The sequence below is a fragment of the Littorina saxatilis genome, linkage group LG3, assembly GCF_037325665.1.
Source record: "Littorina saxatilis isolate snail1 linkage group LG3, US_GU_Lsax_2.0, whole genome shotgun sequence".
In the NCBI taxonomy this organism is placed as follows: domain Eukaryota; kingdom Metazoa; phylum Mollusca; class Gastropoda; order Littorinimorpha; family Littorinidae; genus Littorina; species Littorina saxatilis.
The window spans coordinates 40,382,666-40,405,886 of record NC_090247.1 but is presented as its reverse complement, the minus strand read 5'-3'; the positions used below and the strand labels follow the sequence as shown (position 1 = coordinate 40,405,886).

Here is a 23,221-nt window from a genome sequence, read left to right as displayed (position 1 = left end):
TCAGAAATTCTATAGTTACGGCATGACGTCATTTTACTGTCGTAACCCGCTCACTGCAGGCTTCGGTTACACCTTTTCCACGTCGTAGAGTCAGTCGGCCATACTTTGATTACGGCGCGGCGTGATCCCACGTATCACTACAGGGACATGCGGCAGTTACGGCATCAGTGACGCCATTTTACTGTCGTAGCCTGCAGGCCTACTGTAACCCGTGACCATTTTGAAGGGTAGGCCACTCACCTGCACGTTATCATTTGTATAACGATTTGTGCAATAGTGCATCCTTTGAACACTTGGGTGGAGGGGTGGGGTGGGAGAGAGAGAGATGGATGGATCACCATAAAGGAAGAGAGAAAGAGAGAGAGGGAGGTGGGAGAGCGTCTGCAGGGTTCGCGACGACCGAACGTAGAGCTGGACGAACGCGTTCGTTTCAAAGTCCGAGATAACTTTTTGCAACCTGTCGAAGCCGGACTCGATCGTACTTCCCACTCGCACAACCACTACTAATGAACTGTTGAACACGTCTGTCCTCACTCGACCCACGCTTTAAAATGGCCGCCCAAACCGGATCAAACCGGAAGTAGAGCGCGGCCCTGGCGGGGAAATGCTTTGTGGCGTAAGCAAAGCAAAGAAGGGAAAAGTTACGGACGGCGTAAGTGTAGCCACTGCGATTTTAATTTGACTTGAACAAGTTTAGTACGCCTGGTCTAAGAGTATTACACTTGTTCTTGTCAAAAAAATCAGGCCCTATTTCTACGCTGAAAACATTAAAGCTGCTTCAGCAGCTCCATGTTAGTACTTGAAGGAGCATTTTAAAGACTAGACAGACCAAAGACTGATCTTCACAGTTTCAATAATTGCCAAGAGCAAATCATATGAAGTAACACAATACCCATATTAACGGCGCAATAACGAGCTACACTGTTATCATGTGTAAATTGTCAAAATCGACCACATAAAATAAACAACAAACATAGCATGGAGATAACTTCATAACAAATTACAAGTCGATGTCACAAAAACGTGCTCTCTGTCTCTGAGCTGTTGAGTGTTGTTCACTAATGATGTGTGGGCTTTCTCACAAAAGAATAAACACATCATAACTGTCAATTCAATATATATTTCAACAAGGTTAAGGCATGGCAGAATAGTGAAAAGTCCATACAATACAAAACAACTTTTAAAAGTAGAAACAGTAGCCTATTTACTCACAGGCATGCCAGAACTAGACATGACATGGATTGCGTTTTCCATGGTCAAGCCATTTTCACTTACTGCGAACTTTATATACTCTCTAAAAGCACATGCTTCAATTACGAATCCTTTACAATTAAACTGTCCAAAATATTCAAACCCTGATTTAGATATGACCTTTAATATTTATTCCCTTCTATCTAGACACGTCTACTTTAATCAAAACAATCTAAGGTGACTTTGGGCAATGCAATTTGGTTAGAGGTTAATACAAACTTCGTTCGATTTTCCGCCATCTTTCGTCAAAGAACGGAAATCTTCGTCAATGTTATTGTATTTGAGAAACTACCACCAAAATGTGTGTTTAAATGCTTTGAACGCTGAAAAAGTGCTCTCTGCGACTCACACAATGTTTATGTGACTCCTGGTAGTAATTTCTGGTTTCTTCATTGAAAAGATTTTGTTTTATGTGATCTACGATCTCCGACATGTCTGAAGTCGATATTTCCGAGGAGATTCCGAACGGTGACGATTCCGCCTTCGTGGAGGAACAACCTGCCGAATGTGATTCGGCTGCTTCAACCGTGGCTGCTACTGTTGTTGAAACAGCACCTCAAGATGCAATCGCTGCAGAACACGTTTATGTTGCTACTTCCCAAGGACTTATCTCTGCAGAACAATACCAGGAAGCTACGGTTGGCGGGCTAAAGACCACGCACATTGTCATTCATGACCAGTCTATCGCTCAACTTGAAGCGGGCCTAAAAACTCCAACAACCCCCCTCCCCCCTCCAACCCCAGCCACCCCACTCAGCAAGGAGAAAGGATTTAGGTACACATGGGACGATTCGGTTCATGCGTCCGTGTTGCCAATTCGGTGCAAAAATACAAACGGTGAACTGCACAAAGCAAAATTTGGCTCAGGTGTGCATTTTAACTTTCTTTATTATCTCCCTCAAATCACCTGTTTCACTTTCAGTAAGCTTACCCACTATAGTTGAAAACATTTTTCCCAATAAATTAAGTTATTAACAGTAGTTCGAGTCAAATCTTGGTGAACTTTGCAGGCTCGTAGTCGTAATCCTATTACTAGTATTAGTAAGCCGTGGTCATGTGAATTACCAACTATTAGTATGAAATGGGCGTATCATTTATCAATGTCAGTGTGAGTGATTTTCTTCCAGAATAAATTATGTATTGATTAAACATGAATTAATAAACTTGGCTCCCAAAATATTGCATAATTTTGTGTACTCCATGTTGTTCAATTAGTATTATTAATAGTAATATTATTTACTATGAACCCATGCAGTTTTAAACTTTTTATTCACATTTGCTTTGCGCTTAGATGTGCATGTAACAATTGTAACATAAATGGCAAACATTTTGAATTGAAGATTTATTTTACAATGGGTCAGCTGGGTGATGGGCACTCAAAATTAGGCCCAAATCAACCAAACAACTCAAAAAGAGTCAAATCTGGAATTCAATAATCAACAAATAATCCGGAGTAGGCAAAATTTAGCAATGTCTGCATGCAGAAAGAAACACCAGGTGTGTTATGCACGGATGGAGTGTAAAGTACACGCCGTATACAGCGAAGTCATGACTTGCAAAGTGACGCCTACCGCAGGCGCTGAGTCGGTATGCACGGGTGCGCCTCACCTGGCGACTTGCAAGTCGTCGCCAAAAGCAAGGTCACCAGTCAATCTATTTTTATAACGAGGAATTCCTTCATAATATATGCACATGTGCAAGGGGCATTTGATAACATCCTCTCGCTCCCTCGCGTGCCCAGTTCGACTATTTGGAGACTGAGAGCGTAAAGAAATGGTGGTAAAACAGATAATTATATATATTAAACAAGCAAGAGGGTGCCTGTCGCGTAAATGCTGAAAGTCAAGATGGCACCTGTGAAACATGGGTCAGAGTGCTACTTTGTGCTGAAACGAATGTTTGATTTCTTCGCTTATCATCGGCGTCGGTTGCAAACTAAAATGACGAGGAAAATGAATCTAGCAAAAACTTCTTTTTTTTCGTCAAGCTCTTCGAACGATTGTGTTCTGTCTCGAAAAACGCAATGACGGCGAAAAACTCATCGATTTCGATGATGGAAAACCATGAAAGTGGCCATCCTGTTTGCTGCAGTCCGCGACTAAATCATTTACACGACCTCCGGACCTCTAAATTTAATTGCCAGTTTCGGCGGTACAAGCTTGTTGTCGCCACTCGTGCATACCGTGTACCTCGCCATAGGCGGCACACTGTTTACACGCAGCCAAAATGTTTACACGCCATCCATGCATAACACCCCTGGTATCAGTTACGGTTACCTAGATCCAGTGATATATATTTTTTCTTAATCTTATTATATATGCATTATACTTTGAATCTGGGGATTTTATTATTTATAGGTTTGAAATAACAGTAACATGAAATAGGAACAGATGTTTTTTGGTCAGCACCAATCCTAACCAGGATTTATTGCCTGAAAAATTGTTCTTCCTTTTTTTTTTTTATTGTTTCAAATTTTAGTGACTGAATTCTGTTTTTATATTTAGTCAAGTTTTGACTAAATATTTTAACATCGAGGGGGAATCGAAACGAGGGTCGTGGTGTATGTGTGTGTGTGTGTGTGTGTGTGTGTGCGTGCGTGCGTGTAGAGCGATTCAGACCAAACTACTGGACCGATCTTTATGAAATTTGACATGAGAGTTCCTGGGATTGATATGCCCATACGTTTTTTTCATTTTTGTGATAAATGTCTTTGATGACGTCATATCCGGCTTTTCGTGAAAGTTGAGGCGGCACTGTCACGCCCTCATTTTTCAACCAAATTGGTTGAAATTTTGGTCAAGTAATCTTCGACGAAGCCCGGGGTTCGGTATTGCATTTCAGCTTGGTGGCTTAAAAATTAATTAATGACTTTGGTCATTAAAAATCTGAAAATTGTAAAAAAAAATAAAAATTTATAAAACGATCCAAATTTACGTTTATCTTATTCTCCATCATTTGCTGATTCCAAAAACATATAAATATGTTATATTCGGATTACAAACAAGCTCTGAAAATTAAATATATAAAAATTATTATCAAAATTAAATTGTCCAAATCAATTTAAAAACACTTTCATCTTATTCCTTGTCGGTTCCTGATTCCAAAAACATATAGATATGATATGTTTGGATTCAAAACACGCTCAGAAAGTTAAAACAAAGAGAGGTACAGAAAAGCGTGCTATCCTTCTTAGCGCAACTACTACCCCGCTCTTCTTGTCAATTTCACTGCCTTTGCCATGAGCGGTGGACTGACGATGCTACGAGTATACGGTCTTGCTGAAAAATGGCAGCTACTTGACTAAATATTGTATTTTCGCCTTACGCGACTTGTTGTTTTTTTCGCCAAGCACGGCACACAGACAGGCAATTAAAAGTTCATGAATGAAGAGTTGTTACAAAAGATCAGATGTCTAAATACATTTGTATAATTTTCTTTTTTTCAAGGTGGGCGAGGCAAGTGCATCAAAAGTGTAGATGGCCAGTGGTACACGCCCAATGAGTTTGAAGCCTTGGCCGGTCGCGCCAGCAGCAAAGACTGGAAGCGAAGCATTCGCTACGGTGGTCGCACGTTGCAATGTTTAATTGAGGACGGTATCTTGCACCCTCATGCCACCTCTTGCACCTGTGCGGCCTGCTGTGATGATGACGCTGTTGTTAGTAACATTGTTAGTCTCACCCTTTTCTGATTTTTACTGTTTGTTGGGAGTTGGTACAGTACAACCTGCTTTGAGAATACATTTTCTGGTCGTCTCCACTTTACGTTCTGGAGTAGAGGTTCGTGTTGGTGTATGTCATTAATTTTAACAGTTTTATCAGTTTGAAATGTGAGTGAAATTGTTCTTATGTTAATGTGCAAAAACTTACTAGCATGAATAATGAAAGAAAATGGCCTTCATTTATCATGCCCCTGGCAAATTTTTCCTGGTATTTTTGATTAGTCAGTCCATATTGAAGTCAGACAGCATGATTCATTTTCTCAAAGCAGGTTTGACTGTGTGTCGTGTGACTGTGTTTGTACTTGTACCAATATATAGTGTGTGGTTTGATAATGATAAACCAAAATGGAATTTTAATTTTTTTCAATTTTTAATGAGCAGTTTGGTTAGCATTTGATCAGACAATCTAGAGCAAATGTTATTCATTGGAAAGACAAAATGAAGTGTTTAAAAAAAAAATGGTATAATATATATACTGATATAGATCAGATGGAAAGATAAGCTGTAAAGTTGACATTATCTTCCCATTATAGAGCGCAGTAATTGCATAGTTTCATCACGCCACTATACATTGACATTCATGAAGACTGTAGTCAATGACACTCAGAAGTCTCATAATTTTTGCCTCTGCGTAAATACTGTTTTAACGTTGAAAGAGCATTGTTGCTCTTGCCCTAACACTAAGATTAAGAACATCAACTGCAATCATTATTCAAATAATTAATTAATCAGGAGTCAGATTTGTTTCTTTGAACTTGAAGTAATGTTCTTATTTGTTATTAATATTAGCTTCAGATTCAAACTTTTGGAGCTATACTACAGTAACAATTTGATTATATTTTGATATTGTGCTGGTAAGATCAAAAGCAGTTTGAATGTTTTCTTGTTTTTGGTAGTTACAACCTTTTGATTTTTGGTGCATTGGTGGAGTTGTTAAATTTAAAATTTATTTGTTGTTACGTTTTGTTTAAGTTACTTTACTTGTTTATTAGTTCTTACTGTTGCCTCTGCTCAAAAAGTAAGTGCTCCGCAACCTTTTCTTTCAGTTATAAATTGCTTTTTTTTTTGTTTTTTGTTTTTTTTGTTTTTTGTATACACATGAAGTTGTGAGCCAATTTAAAAGAATCAGAAACAAAGTAATTTCTCCTGAAGAAAAACACCTTTCTTTTGTATAAATTTGTGAAAAAAAGTCTGATAGTTGTAATGATGCTGATGTCAATTGTTATAGTTTTAAATGTTATAGTAAATTAATATTATATAACCTGGATAACTGCTCATTTTATGGAATGGAGCGGTGAACATAAAATTGCAGTAAATAGAGACTGTCTTACTTTTAATACCAAAGTGAACACATGAATCCACAAACTGTGCTGAGGTGACTTACTGTTATTTTGTCAGCTTGCTACTTGTAAGAAGTTTTCATTAAATACATTCTGTCTTTTCTACAGAATGTCATGATGGCTTGTTTGCAGACAGCTAGCAAGGTAATGGTTCGACACATTCTCTTTCTTCTTTAGACTGGCCCAGTGCGACTGTTTGTGCCTTACAAGCGCAGAAAGAAGGACTCGGAAAATGAGGGATCTCTGTCATCACCGAAAAAGATGAGAACAGGATCTGCAAAATCTCCAGTTGTAACACCTGTCACCATTTCCAAAGATGGTATGCATGGCGACACATTTTTGAGGTGGATTAGAGTTGTAGCTGTGTTCAGTATAGACAAGAAAATTGGTTGATTAAAATCAACATGGCCGAAGCAATGTTTCCATAAAAGAAGCGGTATTGTACGGGCACATGTTGAATTTGGGTTACATGTGTTGCAGAGTATTTGGAAATCCGTAGGCATAAAAACATGCAAAGAAGAGTGATAGGTCCCTGTTGTGAATATAATCAAGTGGATAAATTGATTACTTATGTTTCACACTAGTTTTGCTGTTACAGCAGTCCCTCTCATGAACGGACACCCTTGTGCCAGTGCAAACCTGTCCGTACATTGCAGGTGGCCGGTCACGGGAGAGCCCCCACCCCCCCACCCCCCCCATCACACACACTCAGGCACACTGACGGACTGAGTGAGTCTTTGCTACTGGTGAACGAGCTCTACTTGTCCTAAAACAATAAGGTCAAACTACTACAACAACTGAAAGGAAAAAAACTGTCCTATCCTGTAAAAATGACGTTCAATCAACGGTGTCAGAAAAAGAGAGATAAAAGAAATCCTCAAATTCCTGAGGATACAGGCACCCCATGAAAGCAGCCACGAACATACTCACAGAGGCACACATGCTTGTGCAGATACTTTGCAAAAATATGAATTGAAACCCTGCATATGTACGTGGTAATTTCTTTTTGTGTGTGTGGTTTTATTGAATACTTCAGGCAGTGATTTTTCCCTGTCTAGTTTTCTCTTTCGTCTCTCTTACCCCTCGCTTACTCACCCCCCAACCCCGCCCCCACCCCCACACCCCCTTACCCTGCACTCCCTTTACCCAGCCCCGACAGCACAAATTTGTAATCTGCAAGGCAGAGTACACATTTTATAAAAGAAAGACTACTCCTCTTCAATTATAACTAGAGATCTTCCAGCTGTCTCCACCATAAGCCAAGTGGTCGAGTCTTGTACCCCCTTTCCACACAACCGTTCTAGGTCCCGTTCCCGTACCGACCAAGGAACGGTGCGGGCACGGGAGGGATCGGGACAGAACCGCAATGAACGTAACTGATCGTTAACGGAACTGCTTTGAACGGTAGGGACGGCTGAGTTTGGGCTGCATGTTCAAATTTTTAGCCGTTCCCCTCCCGATCAGAATGAACGGTAATGGAACCTCAACCCATCGGTAACGGAACGCTTGGATCGTTAAAGGAACTTAAAACAACGGTAACGCAACGGTAGCGCTCTCACACACTGAGTTGTCATACCCGCATTCCACACATCCGTTCTAGGTCCCGTTCCCTTACCGACCAAGGACGGCTGCCACTATGGTCAGACGCTGCTGAAAGATGCCAAAAAACGGCCGTTTGCGCAGCGTTCCATTGTTGTGGCAGCATTCCTTGGTTGGTACGGGAACGGGACAAAGAACGGTTGTGTGGAATGGGGGTATAACTTTTGACACCGACAAACTGAAGAATGAACAGATCTATGAGGTAATCGTCTCAATGGTCCAGGCTCAGGAAACAAAGAGTATATATATATGGCCTGGGGCGATTGTAGCTTCCCTTCTTCGTGTCCAATCGACAAGGACAATAGATAGTAGAGCATAGTGCAATTTCATGTTGGCATCTTCTCCACTGAAAGCTATAACCCAAAGACTGAAGACCAAAGTGCCTTACCCCACTTCTGACCCGAATGACCCCCCTCCTGCTAGGTACACGTGCACTCAAGTTAACCTCTGCTTTGACCTGTGTGCCAGGAGTCGGATGAGAGAGAGAGAGAGAGAGAGAGAGAGAGAGAGACACACACACACACATAGACAGAGACAGACATAGAAAGACAGAAGCGGAGAGACTCAGAGGGAGACACAGACAAAGACATACATACAGAGAGAGAGAGAGAAAAAAAAAACCTCTAACTGATCTCGTGAGAATGGTAACAAAACGAGACATGTCACCTCTCCTGCGGCCATCAATAAGAAATGAAAAAATAAGATTCTTTCTATTTTAATTGTAATCAGACAGGGGTTTTACATTCAAAGCAACAGGGAGATTAGGTGCCAGTTGTTTTTCTCATAGGCAACATCTGGGATTTTAATCCAAGGTGAGTCATGGATGTAGATGTAATATGATGTATACTTGCATCAAGCATTTGGTTTTGCCTATTGTTTATAAATGTAAACTTATTGCACTTCACTCAGAAAATAATCCATTCCAAAGACATCTTTTGTGGGTGTAAGTGCTTGACAGTCAGATTTCTTGAATAGAGCATTTTTTTTATTGTAGGTTGGGTGTTGTTGCTTCAGCTGCTCTCATTTCAACTGTAATAATTAATAATGATAATACATGCACATACATCTATATATATATATATACGACGTGTGTGTGTGTGTGTGTGTGTGTGTGTGTGTCCGCGATGCCAAGCCAAAGTTCTCGGTGGATCTTTTTATATTTAGTCAAGTTTTGATTCAAATTTGGAGACCGTATTCAGCTACACCCCGGACACAACCTCATCGATGAGATATTTCAACACGTGCTCTCCGATTTTGGTTTTTCTCTGGATCCATTCCCAGTAACTCTTCCTTATCTTCTCCAGTGTTTTGCGTTTATCTCCCTTCCTTCGTGTGGCTTCAATCCATATTCCCGTTTCTACGTTACTATTTGAGTCACTTGAGAAAAAGTGACTCTATGTAATCGGTCAGTGTTAGTCTGTCCGGACGGCCGGCCGGCCGGCCGTCCGTAGACACCACCTTAACGTTGGACTTTTCTCGGAAACTATCAAAGCGATCGGGCTCATATTTTGTTTAGTCGTGACCTCCAATGACCTCTACACTTTAACGATGGTTTCGTTGACCTTTGACCTTTTTCAAGGTCACAGGTCAGCGTCAAAGGAAAAATTAGACATTTTATATCTTTGACAAAGTTCATCGGATGTGATTGAAACTTTGTAGGATTATTCTTTACATCAAAGTATTTACATCTGTAGCCTTTTACGAACGTTATCAGAAAAACAAGGGAGATAACTAGCCTTTTCTGTTCGGCAACACACAACTTAACGTTGGGCTTTTCTCGGAAACTATAAAAGTGACCGGGCTCAAATTTTATGTGAACGTGACTCCCAGTGACCTCTACACTTTGACGTCTGCTTTGGTGACCTTTGACCTTTGGTGACCTTTGACCTTTTTCAAGGTCACAGGTATGCTTCAGGTATGCATTGTGTTGTGAATAGCAATTTCTTCCTGTCCATCTGATGCCTCATATAATATTCAGAACTGCGAAAGTGACTCGATCGAGCCTTTGCTCTTCTTGTTTTAGAATGTCACGATTGCACCCGTAAGTTGTCCTTACTGTAAAAGTGAAAAGGTCGAATCAATTTATAGCCACGCGAAAAATACACTGTCATCTATCTCTATATATTTATAGATATAGATATACATATATATATACGGCTTCTCTGTGTGTGTGTGTGTGTGGGCAACACCTGTGGATTGTAGAGTTCTGTTTGTGATGTGGTCTAGCGGCTTTGGTGTGTCTGTATGTTCAGGCCTTCCTTCGAGAAGCCATAACAGTTATTCTCAATCCCGTTTGAGTGGACTTCGCCTTCAAAGGTGATTGTGGTGTTTTGGCACTCGGTTACATTTGGCGTCGTCGACAGCGATGGGACTCGACATGAAATGTTCAGGCCACTGAATCATTTTCGTGCTGTTCCCATTCCACCTGGGAGGGACCTAAGTTCATTCAAAGGGGGTCGAGTGTGACAGGGAGACTACCGTCGCCCTTCACAGCAGACTCTGCAGAGTTGTTCGCCTTAGAAATTGTGGGCTTTCCTTGCATGTACCCATAAGTTGTCCTCACTGTAGAAGTGCAAAGGTCGAATCTATTTATCGAAAAATCCACTGTCATCTATCTCTATATATTTATATATATAGATAGATATATACGGCTTCTGTGTCTGTGTCTATGTGTGTGTGTGTGTGTGTGTGTGTGTGTGGAGGCAACACCTGTGGATTGTAGAGTTCTGTTTGTGATGGGGTCTGGCGGCTTTTGTCTGTCTGTATGTTCTGGCATTTGAGAAGCCATAACAGATAATATAGGGCTAAGAAATAAGCTCTAAAATTCTCAATCCCGTTTGACAGGACTTCGCCTTCAAAGGTGATTGTGGTGAACCGCCATGCTGTCTGTCTCTGTCTCGCGATTCACCCTGGCAAAGCCGGGTATTCCTCTAGTGTATTATATACTAGATGAATACCCGCTTTGCCGGGAAGAAGTAGAGCCGAATACTCGGCTGCGCCGGGTACCCGGCTTAGCCGGGTGAGTGGCGCACCGTACGTGATTGACGCCACACGAAGGAAAACTTCTAAAAATAGTAACGGGAATATGGATTGAGCGTTGTGGACAGTGACCTTCTAAAAATATGGATTGATGCCACACGAAGGAAGGGAGATGAACGCAAAACACTGAAGAAGATAAGGAAGAGTTACTGGGAATGGATCTGGGAAGATGAACAGAAAAACCAAACTCGGTTCAGCGCTGTGCGCTGAGAGCACGTGTAGAAAATTCTCATCGACCAGGTTGTGTCCGGGGTCTACCTGAATATGCCCACCAAATTTGAAGCAGATCCATCGAGAACTTTGGCCGTGCATCACAAACACACACACACACACACACACACACACACACACACACACACACAGAGACAGACAGACACAAGTCGTATATATATATATAGATAAAGCGCTTCCGTTACAGTTACAGTGGGAAGTATCAGTGGGGCCACTCATGATCATGATTTCTGTGTGGCAACTGTAGATATATGGACAATGCTGAATGTATTGAATAAGTTGCGTAAGAAGGGAATCTATGACAGGAATGTGATAAAGCAGAATTTGATTTCCACTCTAATTCTTTCTAGGGAAGGAAGGGGAAATCAGGGCTAAGTGGTTCACTTTTTTTCTTTCTCGTTTATGTCTTTTTTCATGTTTTGTGACCCATTGTGAGAACATTTGATGATTGACTTCGCCATGTTTCAGTGTTTGATGTTTCAGTGGCGGGCACCAGCCTGTCGGTCAGCAGTCCTCGTCAGCTGACCGTCCAAAATGCAGAGAGTGGGGAGACAGTCCAGATTGTGGCCACAGATGCCCAGGGCAACCTTGTTACCAGTGGTAAGGATAAGGATAAGATTTCATATAGTCCTGTCAGGTTACCCTCATAGAAATTCGGGCTGCCTTCTCACTGGGAAAAGCGAGCTGCCACACGTTACAGTGCTACCCTTTATTTCCTCTCCTGACTTACCAAAGGATTGCTGTGTAAAAATGATGTGCTTCAATTTACCTTTATTCATGACTGCCTAAAGAAAGGACACTGAAATGAGAGCTGATCTATACCATGGGTAACCTGTTAACAAAATACTCCAAGACAAAAAAAGAATGAAAACAGGATCCCCAAAAGTGGCAACATTCATGTGAATATTTATGTCTCCTTGGCTGCTTTGGCAGTAACATATACACAGGTATTAATGCTGCATAGTTTTGTTGATATATATATATATTGTGCCGAATTGTCAAAATGGAAAACAATTTTTTCCATTTGTCATTTTCTATTTTGCGAAATCCGCAGTATTTTGCCAAAAATGCATTCAGGCTTCTAAAACTTGCCAATTTCGTGAATTTGGCTGCCAAATTTGGGTTTTAAAGTTCTCAAATGCCTCTCAAATGACAAGTAGACGTTTAAATAGATAGATTAACGTATTTGACGGACTACAAGCCGCGACTTTTTAAAAAAAAAAATCGCATTGCGGCTTATAAAAAGATGCGGCTAAAACGTTACCTAAACTTGAATAGCATTCACCTAATGGAAGTCGCCGCGGATTTTCATTTCGCTCGATTAGCGATTACCGGTACTTTATTAGCTCTCTACTCAAGACTCGGCACTTTTCTCTTTCTTTCGCGAATCTTCGTTTGTCAACAAGTCGTCGTGACAAGATAGCGTACAGAGAAACACCGGATGTATCAGGATCTCGCGCGCGCGAGATTTCTTTTTTTTGTGTCTCGCGATAGTTCGAGGAGCGAGAGCCGCCATGTTGTGTTTTCGTCTGCTCGAAATGTGCGCAAAAGTCCTAAATCATCCCAAAAAAGCTTATTCCGGGCGGGACTACATGTGTGTGTTGGTTACAAATTGTGTGTGTGATATTTTTCTTCAAACTTTTTCACTTTTCTTCTTTGTTTCACTTGTTTATTCTCGGAGCCGATTTCGCCAAATACCGTACTTTCGTTTGCCTGGTTGTTTTGATTGATTGACACGATCTGATTATATTTTTTTCGACGGCGGCTAATATAGTGACGCGGCCTATATGTGGCTCGTCCCAATTTTGTTGTTAAAAGTCGGGGGTGCGGCTTATAAAACGGTGCGTCTTGTAATCCTCAAATACTGTACACAATAATTGATAAGTAGATAGTTTTCGTGCATTTTCGAAGTTATGCTCGACATAGACCACATAGACCAACTCTGACCATACAAACCATATTATGGAGCTAAAGTAATGGAAACACAATGTTTTGGTGACACAAAAATGTACAGACTCCCTGCCGATTGTCGCTAAATGGGGAATTTTTGGAATCCTTTACGCATTTTTTGCAAAATGGGCAGTATTTTGTCGATTGCACGAAGTGGGCAGACAGACACACACATCTGGTCCAGGTTCTAAGAGTATCTAGGTCACCCTCTAACAAGTGATATATAGTGGACACTGTGTTATGCAATTGATATTTTTAAGAAAAACTTTAGTCGTAGATTTTGTATCTAACATTTTTGAATCATTGATTAACTTGAGTACGAATATATGTCAGACTAGATGATTACCCGCTTCGCCGGGTACCGGCTTCGTCGGGAAGAAGTAGAGCCGAATACCAGGCTGCGCCTGGGACCCGGCTTTGCCGGGTACGCCGGCTTTGCCGGCGCACGAAGGAAAGGAGATAAACGCGCAAAACACTGGAGACCTTCTAAAAATAGTAACGTGCAGTGACCTTCTAAAAATAGTAACGTAGTAACGGGAATATGGATTGACGCCACACGGAGGAAGGGAGATAATCGCGGCTGAAAACACTGGAGAAGATAAGGAAGAGTTACTGGTAGTGGATCCCAACAAAAAAACAACAAACAAAAAAATCGGTTCAGCGCGCACAGCGCTGTGCGCTGAGAGCACGTGTTGAAATATCTCATCGATGAGGTTGTGTCCGGGGTGTAGCTGAATACGGTGTCCAAATTTGAAAAAGATCCACCGAGAACTTTGGCCGTGCATCGCGAACAGACAGACAGACAGACACTAGTCGTATATATATATAGATATCAAGAGAATACTCATTACTTGACATATATTTTAATATTATGAGCACAAAATCGACTGAAATTTTAAATTGTCACAAAATGGCCCTGCTTTGGATTGGAGAATGACAACCCATCTGCATGACCTCCAGTTGCACTGAATGTAACTGTTGACTTTTTCAGACGCTGTGGTGATGACGCCAATTGGTTTGACTCACGGCCAGCTTCAGACCATCCAGCAGCAGCATCAGCAACCGCAGCAGGCCATGGTCTCCAAAGCTGTGTCTGTGGTCTCCATGGATGTTATGGAACAGAAGCAGTGGTGGCACCTCGAAGAGGTATGAAAGATAAAATTAGAATAAAAACACAACAGAAACCCGTTTGGGTAAATTCTTCTTCACATTTTTTGGCATCCTGTCACTGACTTCGTCATGAGGTATGAAAGATACAGCTTTAGTAAGAAAGGGAGAGTTCAGTCTTCAATCGGTTGGAACTTGGAGGGCTATTTTTACAATCTTACATTTTAACAAGTCGCGTAAGGCGAAAATACAACATTTAGTCAAGCTCAGTCGAACTCACAGAATGAAACTGAACGCATTGCATTTTTTCCGCAAGACCGTACACTCGTAGCATTGTCTGTCCACCGCTCGTGGCAAAGGCAGTGAAATTAACAATCCAGAAAAGCGCGGTTGCGCTGAGGAGGATAGCCCGCTTTTCTATATCTCTATTCTTTTTAACTCTCTGAACGTGTTTTTAATCCAAACATATCATATCTATATGTTTTTGGAATCAGGAACGGACAAGGAATAAGATGGAATTGTTTTTAAATCGATTTCTGAAATTAATTTTTAATCATAATTTTGATATTTTTAATTTTCAGAGCTTGTTTTTAATCCGAATATAACATAATTATATGTTTTTGGAATCAGAAAATGATGAAGAATACGATAAACGTAATTTTGGATCGTTTTATAAAAAAATAATTTTAATTACAATTTTCAGATTTTTAATGACCAAAGTCATTAATTAATTTTTAAGCCTCCAAGCTAAAATGCAATAACAAAGTCCGGCCTTCGTCGAAAATTGCTTTGCCAAAATTTCAATCAATTTTATTGAAAAATGAGGGTGTGACAGTGCCGCCTTAACTTTTACAAAATGCCGGATATGACGTCATCAAAGACATTTATCGAAAAAATGAAAAAAACGTCTGGGGATATCATACCCAGGAACTCTCATGAAAAATTTCATACAGATCGGTCCAGTAGTTTACTCTGAATCGCTCTACACACACACACACACACACATACACCACGACCCTCGTCTCGATTCCCCCCCTCTATGTTAAAACATTTAGTCAAAACTTGACTAAATGTAAAAAGGAGGAGTTTCATATAAGAGTATGATGCTACTGGAATAAAAAGGCTCTGGGTAAATTTGTGGTCCTTGTCTTGAAGCTGTACGTCATAACAAAACAGTCTTGTGATGGTATGAGATGTTATGCTCAGTAACTTGAGTGTTGTTTGCAGATGGCCAACAATTTACTCCAACAAGTCCAGCAACTAAAGATCATGATCGAACAAGTGAAGCAGCAAACTCTTATATCCAAAGAGTCGGTGGTTCAACAGACCAGACAGATATGTGAAAAAGAAAAGAACGAGGTGAGACAGAGAAGAGAATCTTACTGCATGTACTTTTTTTCACAGGTCAATAATGCCTGGACGGGTTTCTGCATCAGAAGTTTTGGATTTATTTTTGTGTGCTATGCATGATTTGGATCTGATCTGAGTTGAATATTGGAGCAAACATGACATGGTCACGTACAATGTGACCTGGAACAATACTGGCGCTCAACCGACCATCACCACCATCATGCAAATATGAATTGCTATTAGTATATCCTCCAGGGCGGGGATGTAGCTCAGTCGGTAGCGAGCTGGATTTGTATCCAGTTGGCTGCTGTCAGTGTGAGTTCGTCCCCACGTTCGGCGAGAGATTTATTTCTCAGAGTCCACTTTGTGTGCAGACTCTCCTCGGTGTCCGAACACCCCCGTGTGTACACGCAAGCACAAGACCAAGTGCGCACGAAAAAGATCCTGTAATCCATGTCAGAGTTCGGTGGGTTATAGAAACACGAAAATACCCAGCATGCTTCCTCCGAAAAAGGCATATGGCTGCCTAAATGGCGGGGTAAAAAACGGTCATTCCACTTGTGCAAAAAAACACGAGTGTACATGGGAGTTTCAGCCCACGAACGCAGAAGAAGAAGAAGTATATCCTCCTTGCTTCGAGTACATCTTTAAATTTTGCTGATCACTAAGGCCCTTCAAATCAAAGAGTGACAAGTCCTACATTTGTTTCAATGTAATGACATTGACACATCCTCTCTTTATGATTGACTTGTTAAACAGTTTTTGATTGGCAATGCAAGTGTTTGTGCAGGTGTGCTATGCGGTTTAGCATTCCACAGTGGTTTCTTCTTCTTCTTCTTCTGCGTTCGTGGGCTGAAACTCCCACGTACACTCGTGTTTTTTGCACGAGTGGAATTTTACGTGTATGACCGTTTTTTACCCTGCCATTTAGGCAGCCATACGCCGTTTTCGGAGGAAGCATGCTGGGTATTTTCGTGTTTCTATAACCCACCAAACTTTGACATGGATTACAGGATTTTTTCGTGCGCACTTGGTCTTGTGCTTGCGTGTACACACGGGGGTGTTCGGACACCGAGGAGAGTCTGCACACAAAGTGGACTCTGAGAAATAAATCTCTCGCCGAACGTGGAGACGAACTCACGCTGACAGCGGCCAACTGGATACAAATCCAGCGCGCTACCGACTGAGCTACATCCCCGCCCCCACAGTGGTTTGAAAGCAAAAGAAATAACATGCAGAATACACAATGTACTCATGAGTTTTTAAGATGGAATGTATATCTTGGAATGATATTCTGAGAAGTTGTGGGGGCAGGGGGAGAGAATGTGGATACGTGTTGATGAAATTGTTCTATTTTTTCTAAAGGCTCTTGGCGCTTCTCGAATAGAAGCCCAACTGAACCTGTCGCGGGTGATGATGGAACACAAGGCCCAGAAGGAGATAGCTGTACAGCAGGCTTTGGCGCAGGCTCGAGCAGAAATGCAGGAAAAGATGGACTCTGTTACTGTGATATCCGACGACAAGGTCACGTACAATGTGACCTGGAACAATACTGGCGCTCAACCGACCATCACCACCATCATGGACACTGGGGTGGTAGAAGAAGACTCGGACAAAGAAAAATGACGGTTGTTGTTTGGTTTGTTTTACTTGTGTGTAGTCTGGAGTGTAGGCCATGATTGGCAATTGTCCTGCCACGTTTGGTCCGCGAGTATTTCAGTGAAGCGAAAAGAACTTTGAGCTTACCTTGTTTGCTGAATTCTTCAAAGACTGGTCTTTGGTGATGTATAACTCAGGTTTTCTGTAGAAAACCTGTCTAGTGCTTGTGTCCTGGATGGTGTGGATCTGTGATTGTTACACTACAGAAGTGAGAGGTAATGTCAGAAATTGTTGCATGGAGGCTGTTGGCATTGACACTGACAGTTTTCCCCTCCTGTTCTGGTGCTTTAAAACTTGAAGCACTCAAAATTCTTTTCCTAGAGCTTATCTGAAGTGGACACACCTGGGATTGTATGATCCAATCCTCAGTGGAAAGGATCAAGGAAGTGTTACATCGTCACTTGTGAAATCCTGCCTCAGGTTTGTTGGACCTGGCAGTGGCACAGAAATGAACAGGCTGAGCTACAAGTGCTGAAACCTAATATATGAGGTTGTGTAATTAGGCTGCAGTTCACCACATGAGGTGCAGTTAACATCATGAGGTTGTGTAAATAGGCTGCAGTTAACATGAGGTGCAATTACTCATTAGGCTTCAGTTAACATCAGAGCGCAGTGTGTGTCCTGTGGCCTGCAGGTTTCTGTTTGTATCTGTGGAAAGTGTTTGCATATGACAGAATGTTCTGAAATAATTGTAGGGTTTTATTGGCTGTTGGAGAGATGTGGCCCTTTGAACGTGAGGTAAACACATGCCGCTGATTGTTGGAGACAAGCGATGATGTTGTCACAGTGAAACATGAGCTCCAATTTTCATGTTATGCAGTTGATAGGATGACCTTTTCCTTCCAAAATATGTTATAAAGATACCATATCGCTGAAAAAAAAACCAAGACGTCTTTTCTTGACCCTCTGAGCTCTCTTTTGCAATAAAATCTCTGACGTCAGAAGCCAAACAAAGTTTGAAAAGACGTCATAACGTGATTGATGGCGTCACGTCTTTTACTTTTTTTTCATCATAGTTCATGTCTCCGGAGGAAGTGAAAGTGAATTCAAAGCACGAAGTTTGTCTCGGTGACTTCAACATATCAGCAGTAGAAATTAAAAGGTCACCGCTCGGCTGTGCATGTATCGGTATCGTCAGTGGCCACAATTTTGCTGCATCGTTTCGAAGTGGTGCAGTGCTTCCACAGCCAATAAAAGTCTGGAGTTTGTCAATTCTGATTTCGAAGGGCATCAAGAAGCAGACTATTTCACTCTGTGCTGCCTTTGTGATCTCCGCTGTCACACCTGGCAGGCACCATTCTTTGCAATCTGCCGAACGCTAACAGTTTCAAAGTTACACATTTATTTATTTTGTATGCTTGCTGATTTCTCATGTTCCATGTTTCTTTTGCTTTTCTAACAGATTTATGTATTTCTTTGGTTTCAATTTCAATTTCACTGTAACAGAAGTCACATTTTTGAGACACTAGTCAGCAGATGAAATTGAAAGCATGACTTGAGGGCAAGATGTGTGTGTGGCTTGATAAATTGTGCAGGTTTGTGTGCCTCTGTTAGTCTGTGTGTGGGAAAGAGAGAGAGAGAGAGAGAGAGAATGCATGTATGTTTCAAAAACGGTTTAAGTGCTAGTGGTGGGATGACAGCAGCATCCGTGTGCGAGAGAAATATGAACAATCACAAATAGATATCTATACGCTTAAAAGTAAAACAAAACAAAAAGTTAAGGACAGGTCAAGAAAATGTATTAGTTTTTGTTGTGGAAGCGCACTGCAACAGTGTGCCAGCTATTAAGCACAACCTTGTGAGTGCTGGTCATGGCCAGGACCATGTTCTAGAACAGGCATCACAAGTTTTTACCTTGGCATGTTTTGCGCCAGATTTACACAAATTCTCAACCTTGGGCAATTAAAGATTCTGTATTCTGTACTTTTAATTAAAACCACCCCGTTTTCACACAAAAAGCATAATCTTTCCACATGTTTAGCATGAAACTGACACAAAAAATTCTGGGGTAACACTTGCAGTTGCAGTCTTTTATTAGTGATTTCTACAAAAAGGCAACTAATTTGTAAATACAGTCAGTGTAAATTAAATAATTTGACCTTTAATTTTTAGCAAATTTTTAAAGATAGTAGAGTGTACTAGTTACCACAGTATACATGTCATGACCGGTCCTTAACTGTTTTTTAGAAGAGTATAATTAACAGCAAATATTGGTATTTCATAAATATACACCTGCATGTTACTTCCTTGAACATACCAAGAGAAAGTTTGCATATTCTGTGACAGTTTCAGGTTTGGGTTGAATTGTATGAATATACTAGCAGGTCTGCCTACCAGGGACAAAGTTCTGTTGAAGATAAGTCGATTTTGCGCAAAGCGCAAAAGTCGAGGTTGCGCGAAGCGCAAGCGAGCTGGCTAGGGGGGTCCGGGGGCATGCCCCCCCGGAAAAAATGTTTGGCCAAAAGGACACAATTGGTGCAATCTGGTGTCATTTTACCCTAACATTGCCTTCAAATCATCTTGCCAAACTTGAACATTGTCACTGTAAATGTCACTGAAAAAATGAAATTCAAACTTACAATATTTACATTTTGTACAAGGTTTGGTGGTGTCACTGCATTCATTTGGAGCTGGCCTGAAGGGACCTGTAATAGGCACTCTTCATGTCTTTGAGCTCCTTGTTGGTGTAAACTCTATCCAGAGCTTCACCGGGTCTCAACTTGGCGACAACAAGTGCTTCGAGAGTGTCTTTTGCCATGCTGCCTCTAAAATCTGTCTTGTTCTTGCGGACCACCGAGAAAATCCTCTCGCAGTGTGCTGAAGAGTGTGGAATGGTGAGGATTGACAGCATGACCATTGGCAAGTGTTGGAACATTGACGCCATTTTTTCTTCGACCTTTTCTTCTTGCAAGAAGTTGACGCGCATGAGTATTACTATTAGCTACAAAAAGCTGCTCGGCAATGATCAAAGGCATTGTGATAGCTGGGTGGCCTTGTTAAAAGACACGACCTTCTTCCCAGGGGTCAATGACCCAGTTTTTGCCATGAGAGGTGGTTCCCCTGTCATATCTGAGAGAGGAAACACTTCCTGCATCGGGGTCAGTGACCGAGTTTAACAGAGTGGAAATCTGTGTGTGCGGCCAGATCAAAGGCAGGGCAGTACCTAGTGGGGTCAGTGACCGAGTTTAACAGAGTGGAAATCTGTGTGTGCGGCCAGATCAAAGGCAGGGCAGTATACCTAGTAGCTGAAGGCAATCTCTCTCGCTCACTCTGTTGTGAGCCTGTTTGGAATTTTTTTGAGTTTCCGGGACGCATTTCGAACATCCGTATTTTCCAACACTTGATAAAATTTATTGATTTCCGGGACAAATACGGAAATTCCGTAACGGTAGGCAGACCTGTGTGTAACTAGAATGAATGTGCATGCTTCAGGGTTCTGTTAACTTGGTGTCATTAAATGTAACATGTACCAATAATGGCAATATTGCAAGATTTAGCATTCATTGGCATTAGCATTGGCTTTGGTGTAGAAATGTCACTCTCCTGGGACAGGCATAGTAGAAATTTCATCTGTGTGGTTGCCCTCAATACCAGCGCTTTTGCTGCCTGCCTGAATGGTTAACATACTCTTTGTAAAACTTCATTTTGCAGGCAATTTTTCTCTTATTAACTTGTAAGCTGTTTACAAAACTGCTCTTGAATGACAGTATATTAGTGAAAATTGCCATTTTTGCCATCTAGCTATCAGCTAGTTATGAATCAAATAGTATTTATGTGTGGGAGGAAACGCATGCAGCAACTGTGTGTTAAAAAAGATGCTTATAAGGATGAAGTATGCATTTTCATTCCTCCAATGTTGTGTAAAACACAGGTTGAACTAAAGATAATAAGCTACTGGCTTTAAATTTCTGTGTAATTTTGCTCACTTGCAGTTCAATTTTGGTCTTAGTTTTGGCTTACCAATTTTGTTCAAGAAATACAGTGGGATTTGTGAATTTGGATGTATTTGCTGTTCATTTATTTTAATTTCCTCTTTATTTACTGCCCAATTCCTTCACAGTGTGTGCCTCTGTTATTCCCTACTGTTAGTTTTGTTATGTTTGTGAAAGGGTATCACTTAAACACAAACTGTGTTCAATAACATTCACTGGTGACAAAAGTCTGGGCTGAAGTGTTGTGATTTGGGTGCCTGTCTGCATTAGGTCCATTTCGCATTTTTGTGACAACTGCAAGTGATCCAATTTGATTAACCTATAAATGAAAAGCTAACATTCATACTCTGTAAATAAGTCAACACAGAAATAGACTATTAATCACAGACACAAAACTTCATACACTTCAGCGTTTTGACAACAAATTGTTAGACTTCTCACAAATACATTTATTTGTCAACATGTTGAGTTTGAATGTGTACGACATTTACATTCACATTGACATGTTTGAATTATCAATACTTAACATCTATGGAACCTTCATTCAGATTAAAAATATAGTCTCACTTTACCAATGCATTTTCTAACTCGATCATGATAAAAATAGTAACACAGTAACAAAATGGCTGCATTTAATGTCAGCTACAATTACCGAATACAGACATACTCACTTTTATGAAAAGCAAGCCTTTCATAACACTCAAACATAATGCCAGACTTTTTGCACAATCTTACTAGGGAAATATCCTGTGTAAATGACATGGAAGATGATGTGTCTTTCTTTTAAGCAGCAACAGTGCATACACTTGTGCAGCCACATAACAGGTTCCTAGTATGAGGGAGCATATGTATGCCCTGAAAAAAGATAGATGAGCACTAACAAAATAAAATGTAAAAACAATTACCCCACCCTGCCCTTAACAAAGATGATTCAACACATTTTTTTGTCATGATTCACGGACCAGCTTATCTGACCAACTATTTTCACTGGGAAGTAGCTAACATTCCAAAATATGCGCAATTGGTACTTGGGCCTCCTGATGCCCAGTTCTGTTTCAAGTATCCATGCTTGTCCCATGAACCAAGTCCGACATTCACAGGTGAAGCTCAATTGACAGTTAGGTAACAACTTGCTTTGGAACAATCCATCAGTTCTTTGGAGATTAGAGAGTCACTGCTTCTACTTTTGCACTTGCAGAGGCATCGCTCTATATTTTCAGCACATTATTGCCAATGGTGCAAATAATAAACTCTGCATCAGGACAAGTCAATTACTGATCACACCACTGGTCATTGACAGAAGGTGAAGCTCCCAAAGGATGGGAAACCTCCCTGTAACTAGCCTGAAGACGGCCTGTGGCAGCTAGCTTGGGTTGATCTTGAGCCTGTGGCAGCTAGCTCAAGTTGATCTTGAGCCTGTGGCAGCTAGCTTGGGTTGATCTTGAGCCTGTGGCAGCTAGCTTGAGTTGATCTTGAGCCTGTGGCACTGAGAGCTAGCTTGCGTTGATCTTGAGTCTGTGGCACTGAGAGCTAGCTTGCGTTGATCTTGAAGCTGTACTGGTTGGAGAGACCTACTGCATGGTCCATGGCGTGTATCGTCACCAGCTGTTTGCTCATCTGTTTGATCAGCAACCTGTGGGAAAAGACAGCAGAAAAGTGAAGTATTAATAAGTATCAAACACAGAAGCACACGGACTTCAACTGTGAACAATAGCAAGTAAATAAGCACAAAGTAGAAAATGACAATAAACATGACAACACCACAGTGTCAAAAGCCGCAATGAAGACATTTGCAGAAAATGTCCTGTAATCTCCTTTACGAACAAACAGCATTTGCCAATAATCCACACCCTCATCACACGCACCTATCTCTCACCTTCCTCAAATTTAAGGAAAAAGAATAAAGTGTGTTCTGCCTTTCCTTGCTTGATCATTTTCTCCACTCCCAGTACATTTTGTGGGTGTAGATCAGGGGAAGGCGACCGCAAACGCTTGCCCCCTACCCCCATTTCTTTGCTCACACGCAAGCACAGAAACTCGCTCTC

The 23,221-nt window shown here is 41.2% G+C and overlaps 3 protein-coding genes across 8 annotated transcripts in view; 1 reads left to right on the top strand and 2 right to left on the bottom strand.

Annotated features, from left to right (window-relative positions):
- Positions 1 to 1,271, bottom strand: part of LOC138962355 (protein PAT1 homolog 1-like) — a 45,664-nt gene extending 44,393 nt beyond the window's left edge. For all 4 annotated transcript variants that reach the window (XM_070334142.1, XM_070334143.1, XM_070334144.1 and 1 more), the window contains exon 1: positions 1,213 to 1,271. In XM_070334142.1, the coding sequence (XP_070190243.1) occupies positions 1,213 to 1,254 (42 nt within the window). In that variant the 5' untranslated portion in view covers positions 1,255 to 1,271. The remainder of the gene's footprint in view (positions 1 to 1,212) is intronic.
- Positions 1,272 to 1,484: 213 nt separating this feature from the next.
- On the top strand, positions 1,485 to 21,403 carry LOC138962362 (deformed epidermal autoregulatory factor 1 homolog). 2 transcript variants are annotated; one of them, XM_070334158.1, is made up of 7 exons: positions 1,485 to 2,118; positions 4,698 to 4,918; positions 6,487 to 6,628; positions 11,662 to 11,778; positions 14,120 to 14,274; positions 15,463 to 15,594; positions 16,951 to 21,403. In XM_070334158.1, the coding sequence occupies exons 1-7, from the start codon at positions 1,683 to 1,685 to the stop codon at positions 17,209 to 17,211; spliced, it is 1,464 nt and encodes a 487-aa protein (XP_070190259.1). In that variant the 5' UTR covers positions 1,485 to 1,682; the 3' UTR covers positions 17,212 to 21,403. The 2 variants fall into 2 exon arrangements, with proteins under 2 accessions (XP_070190259.1, XP_070190258.1); XM_070334157.1 differs by having other exon boundaries at positions 11,647 to 11,778.
- The window catches only part of LOC138962356 (PAX3- and PAX7-binding protein 1-like), a 31,224-nt gene continuing 27,738 nt past the window's right edge, over positions 19,736 to 23,221 (bottom strand). For both annotated transcript variants that reach the window (XM_070334147.1, XM_070334148.1), the window contains exon 19: positions 19,736 to 22,809. In XM_070334147.1, the coding sequence (XP_070190248.1) occupies positions 22,707 to 22,809 (103 nt within the window). In that variant the 3' untranslated portion in view covers positions 19,736 to 22,706. The remainder of the gene's footprint in view (positions 22,810 to 23,221) is intronic.

Coding starts and splice junctions, on each gene's coding strand:
- LOC138962362 (XM_070334157.1), top strand. CDS start 1,683: ATGTCTGAAGTCGATATTTCCGAGGAGATTCCGAACGGTGACGATTCC. Junction 6,629..11,646: donor TGTCACCATTTCCAAAGATG/GTATGCATGGCG, acceptor GCCATGTTTCAG/TGTTTGATGTTTCAGTGGCG. Junction 15,595..16,950: donor GTGAAAAAGAAAAGAACGAG/GTGAGACAGAGA, acceptor TTTTTTCTAAAG/GCTCTTGGCGCTTCTCGAAT.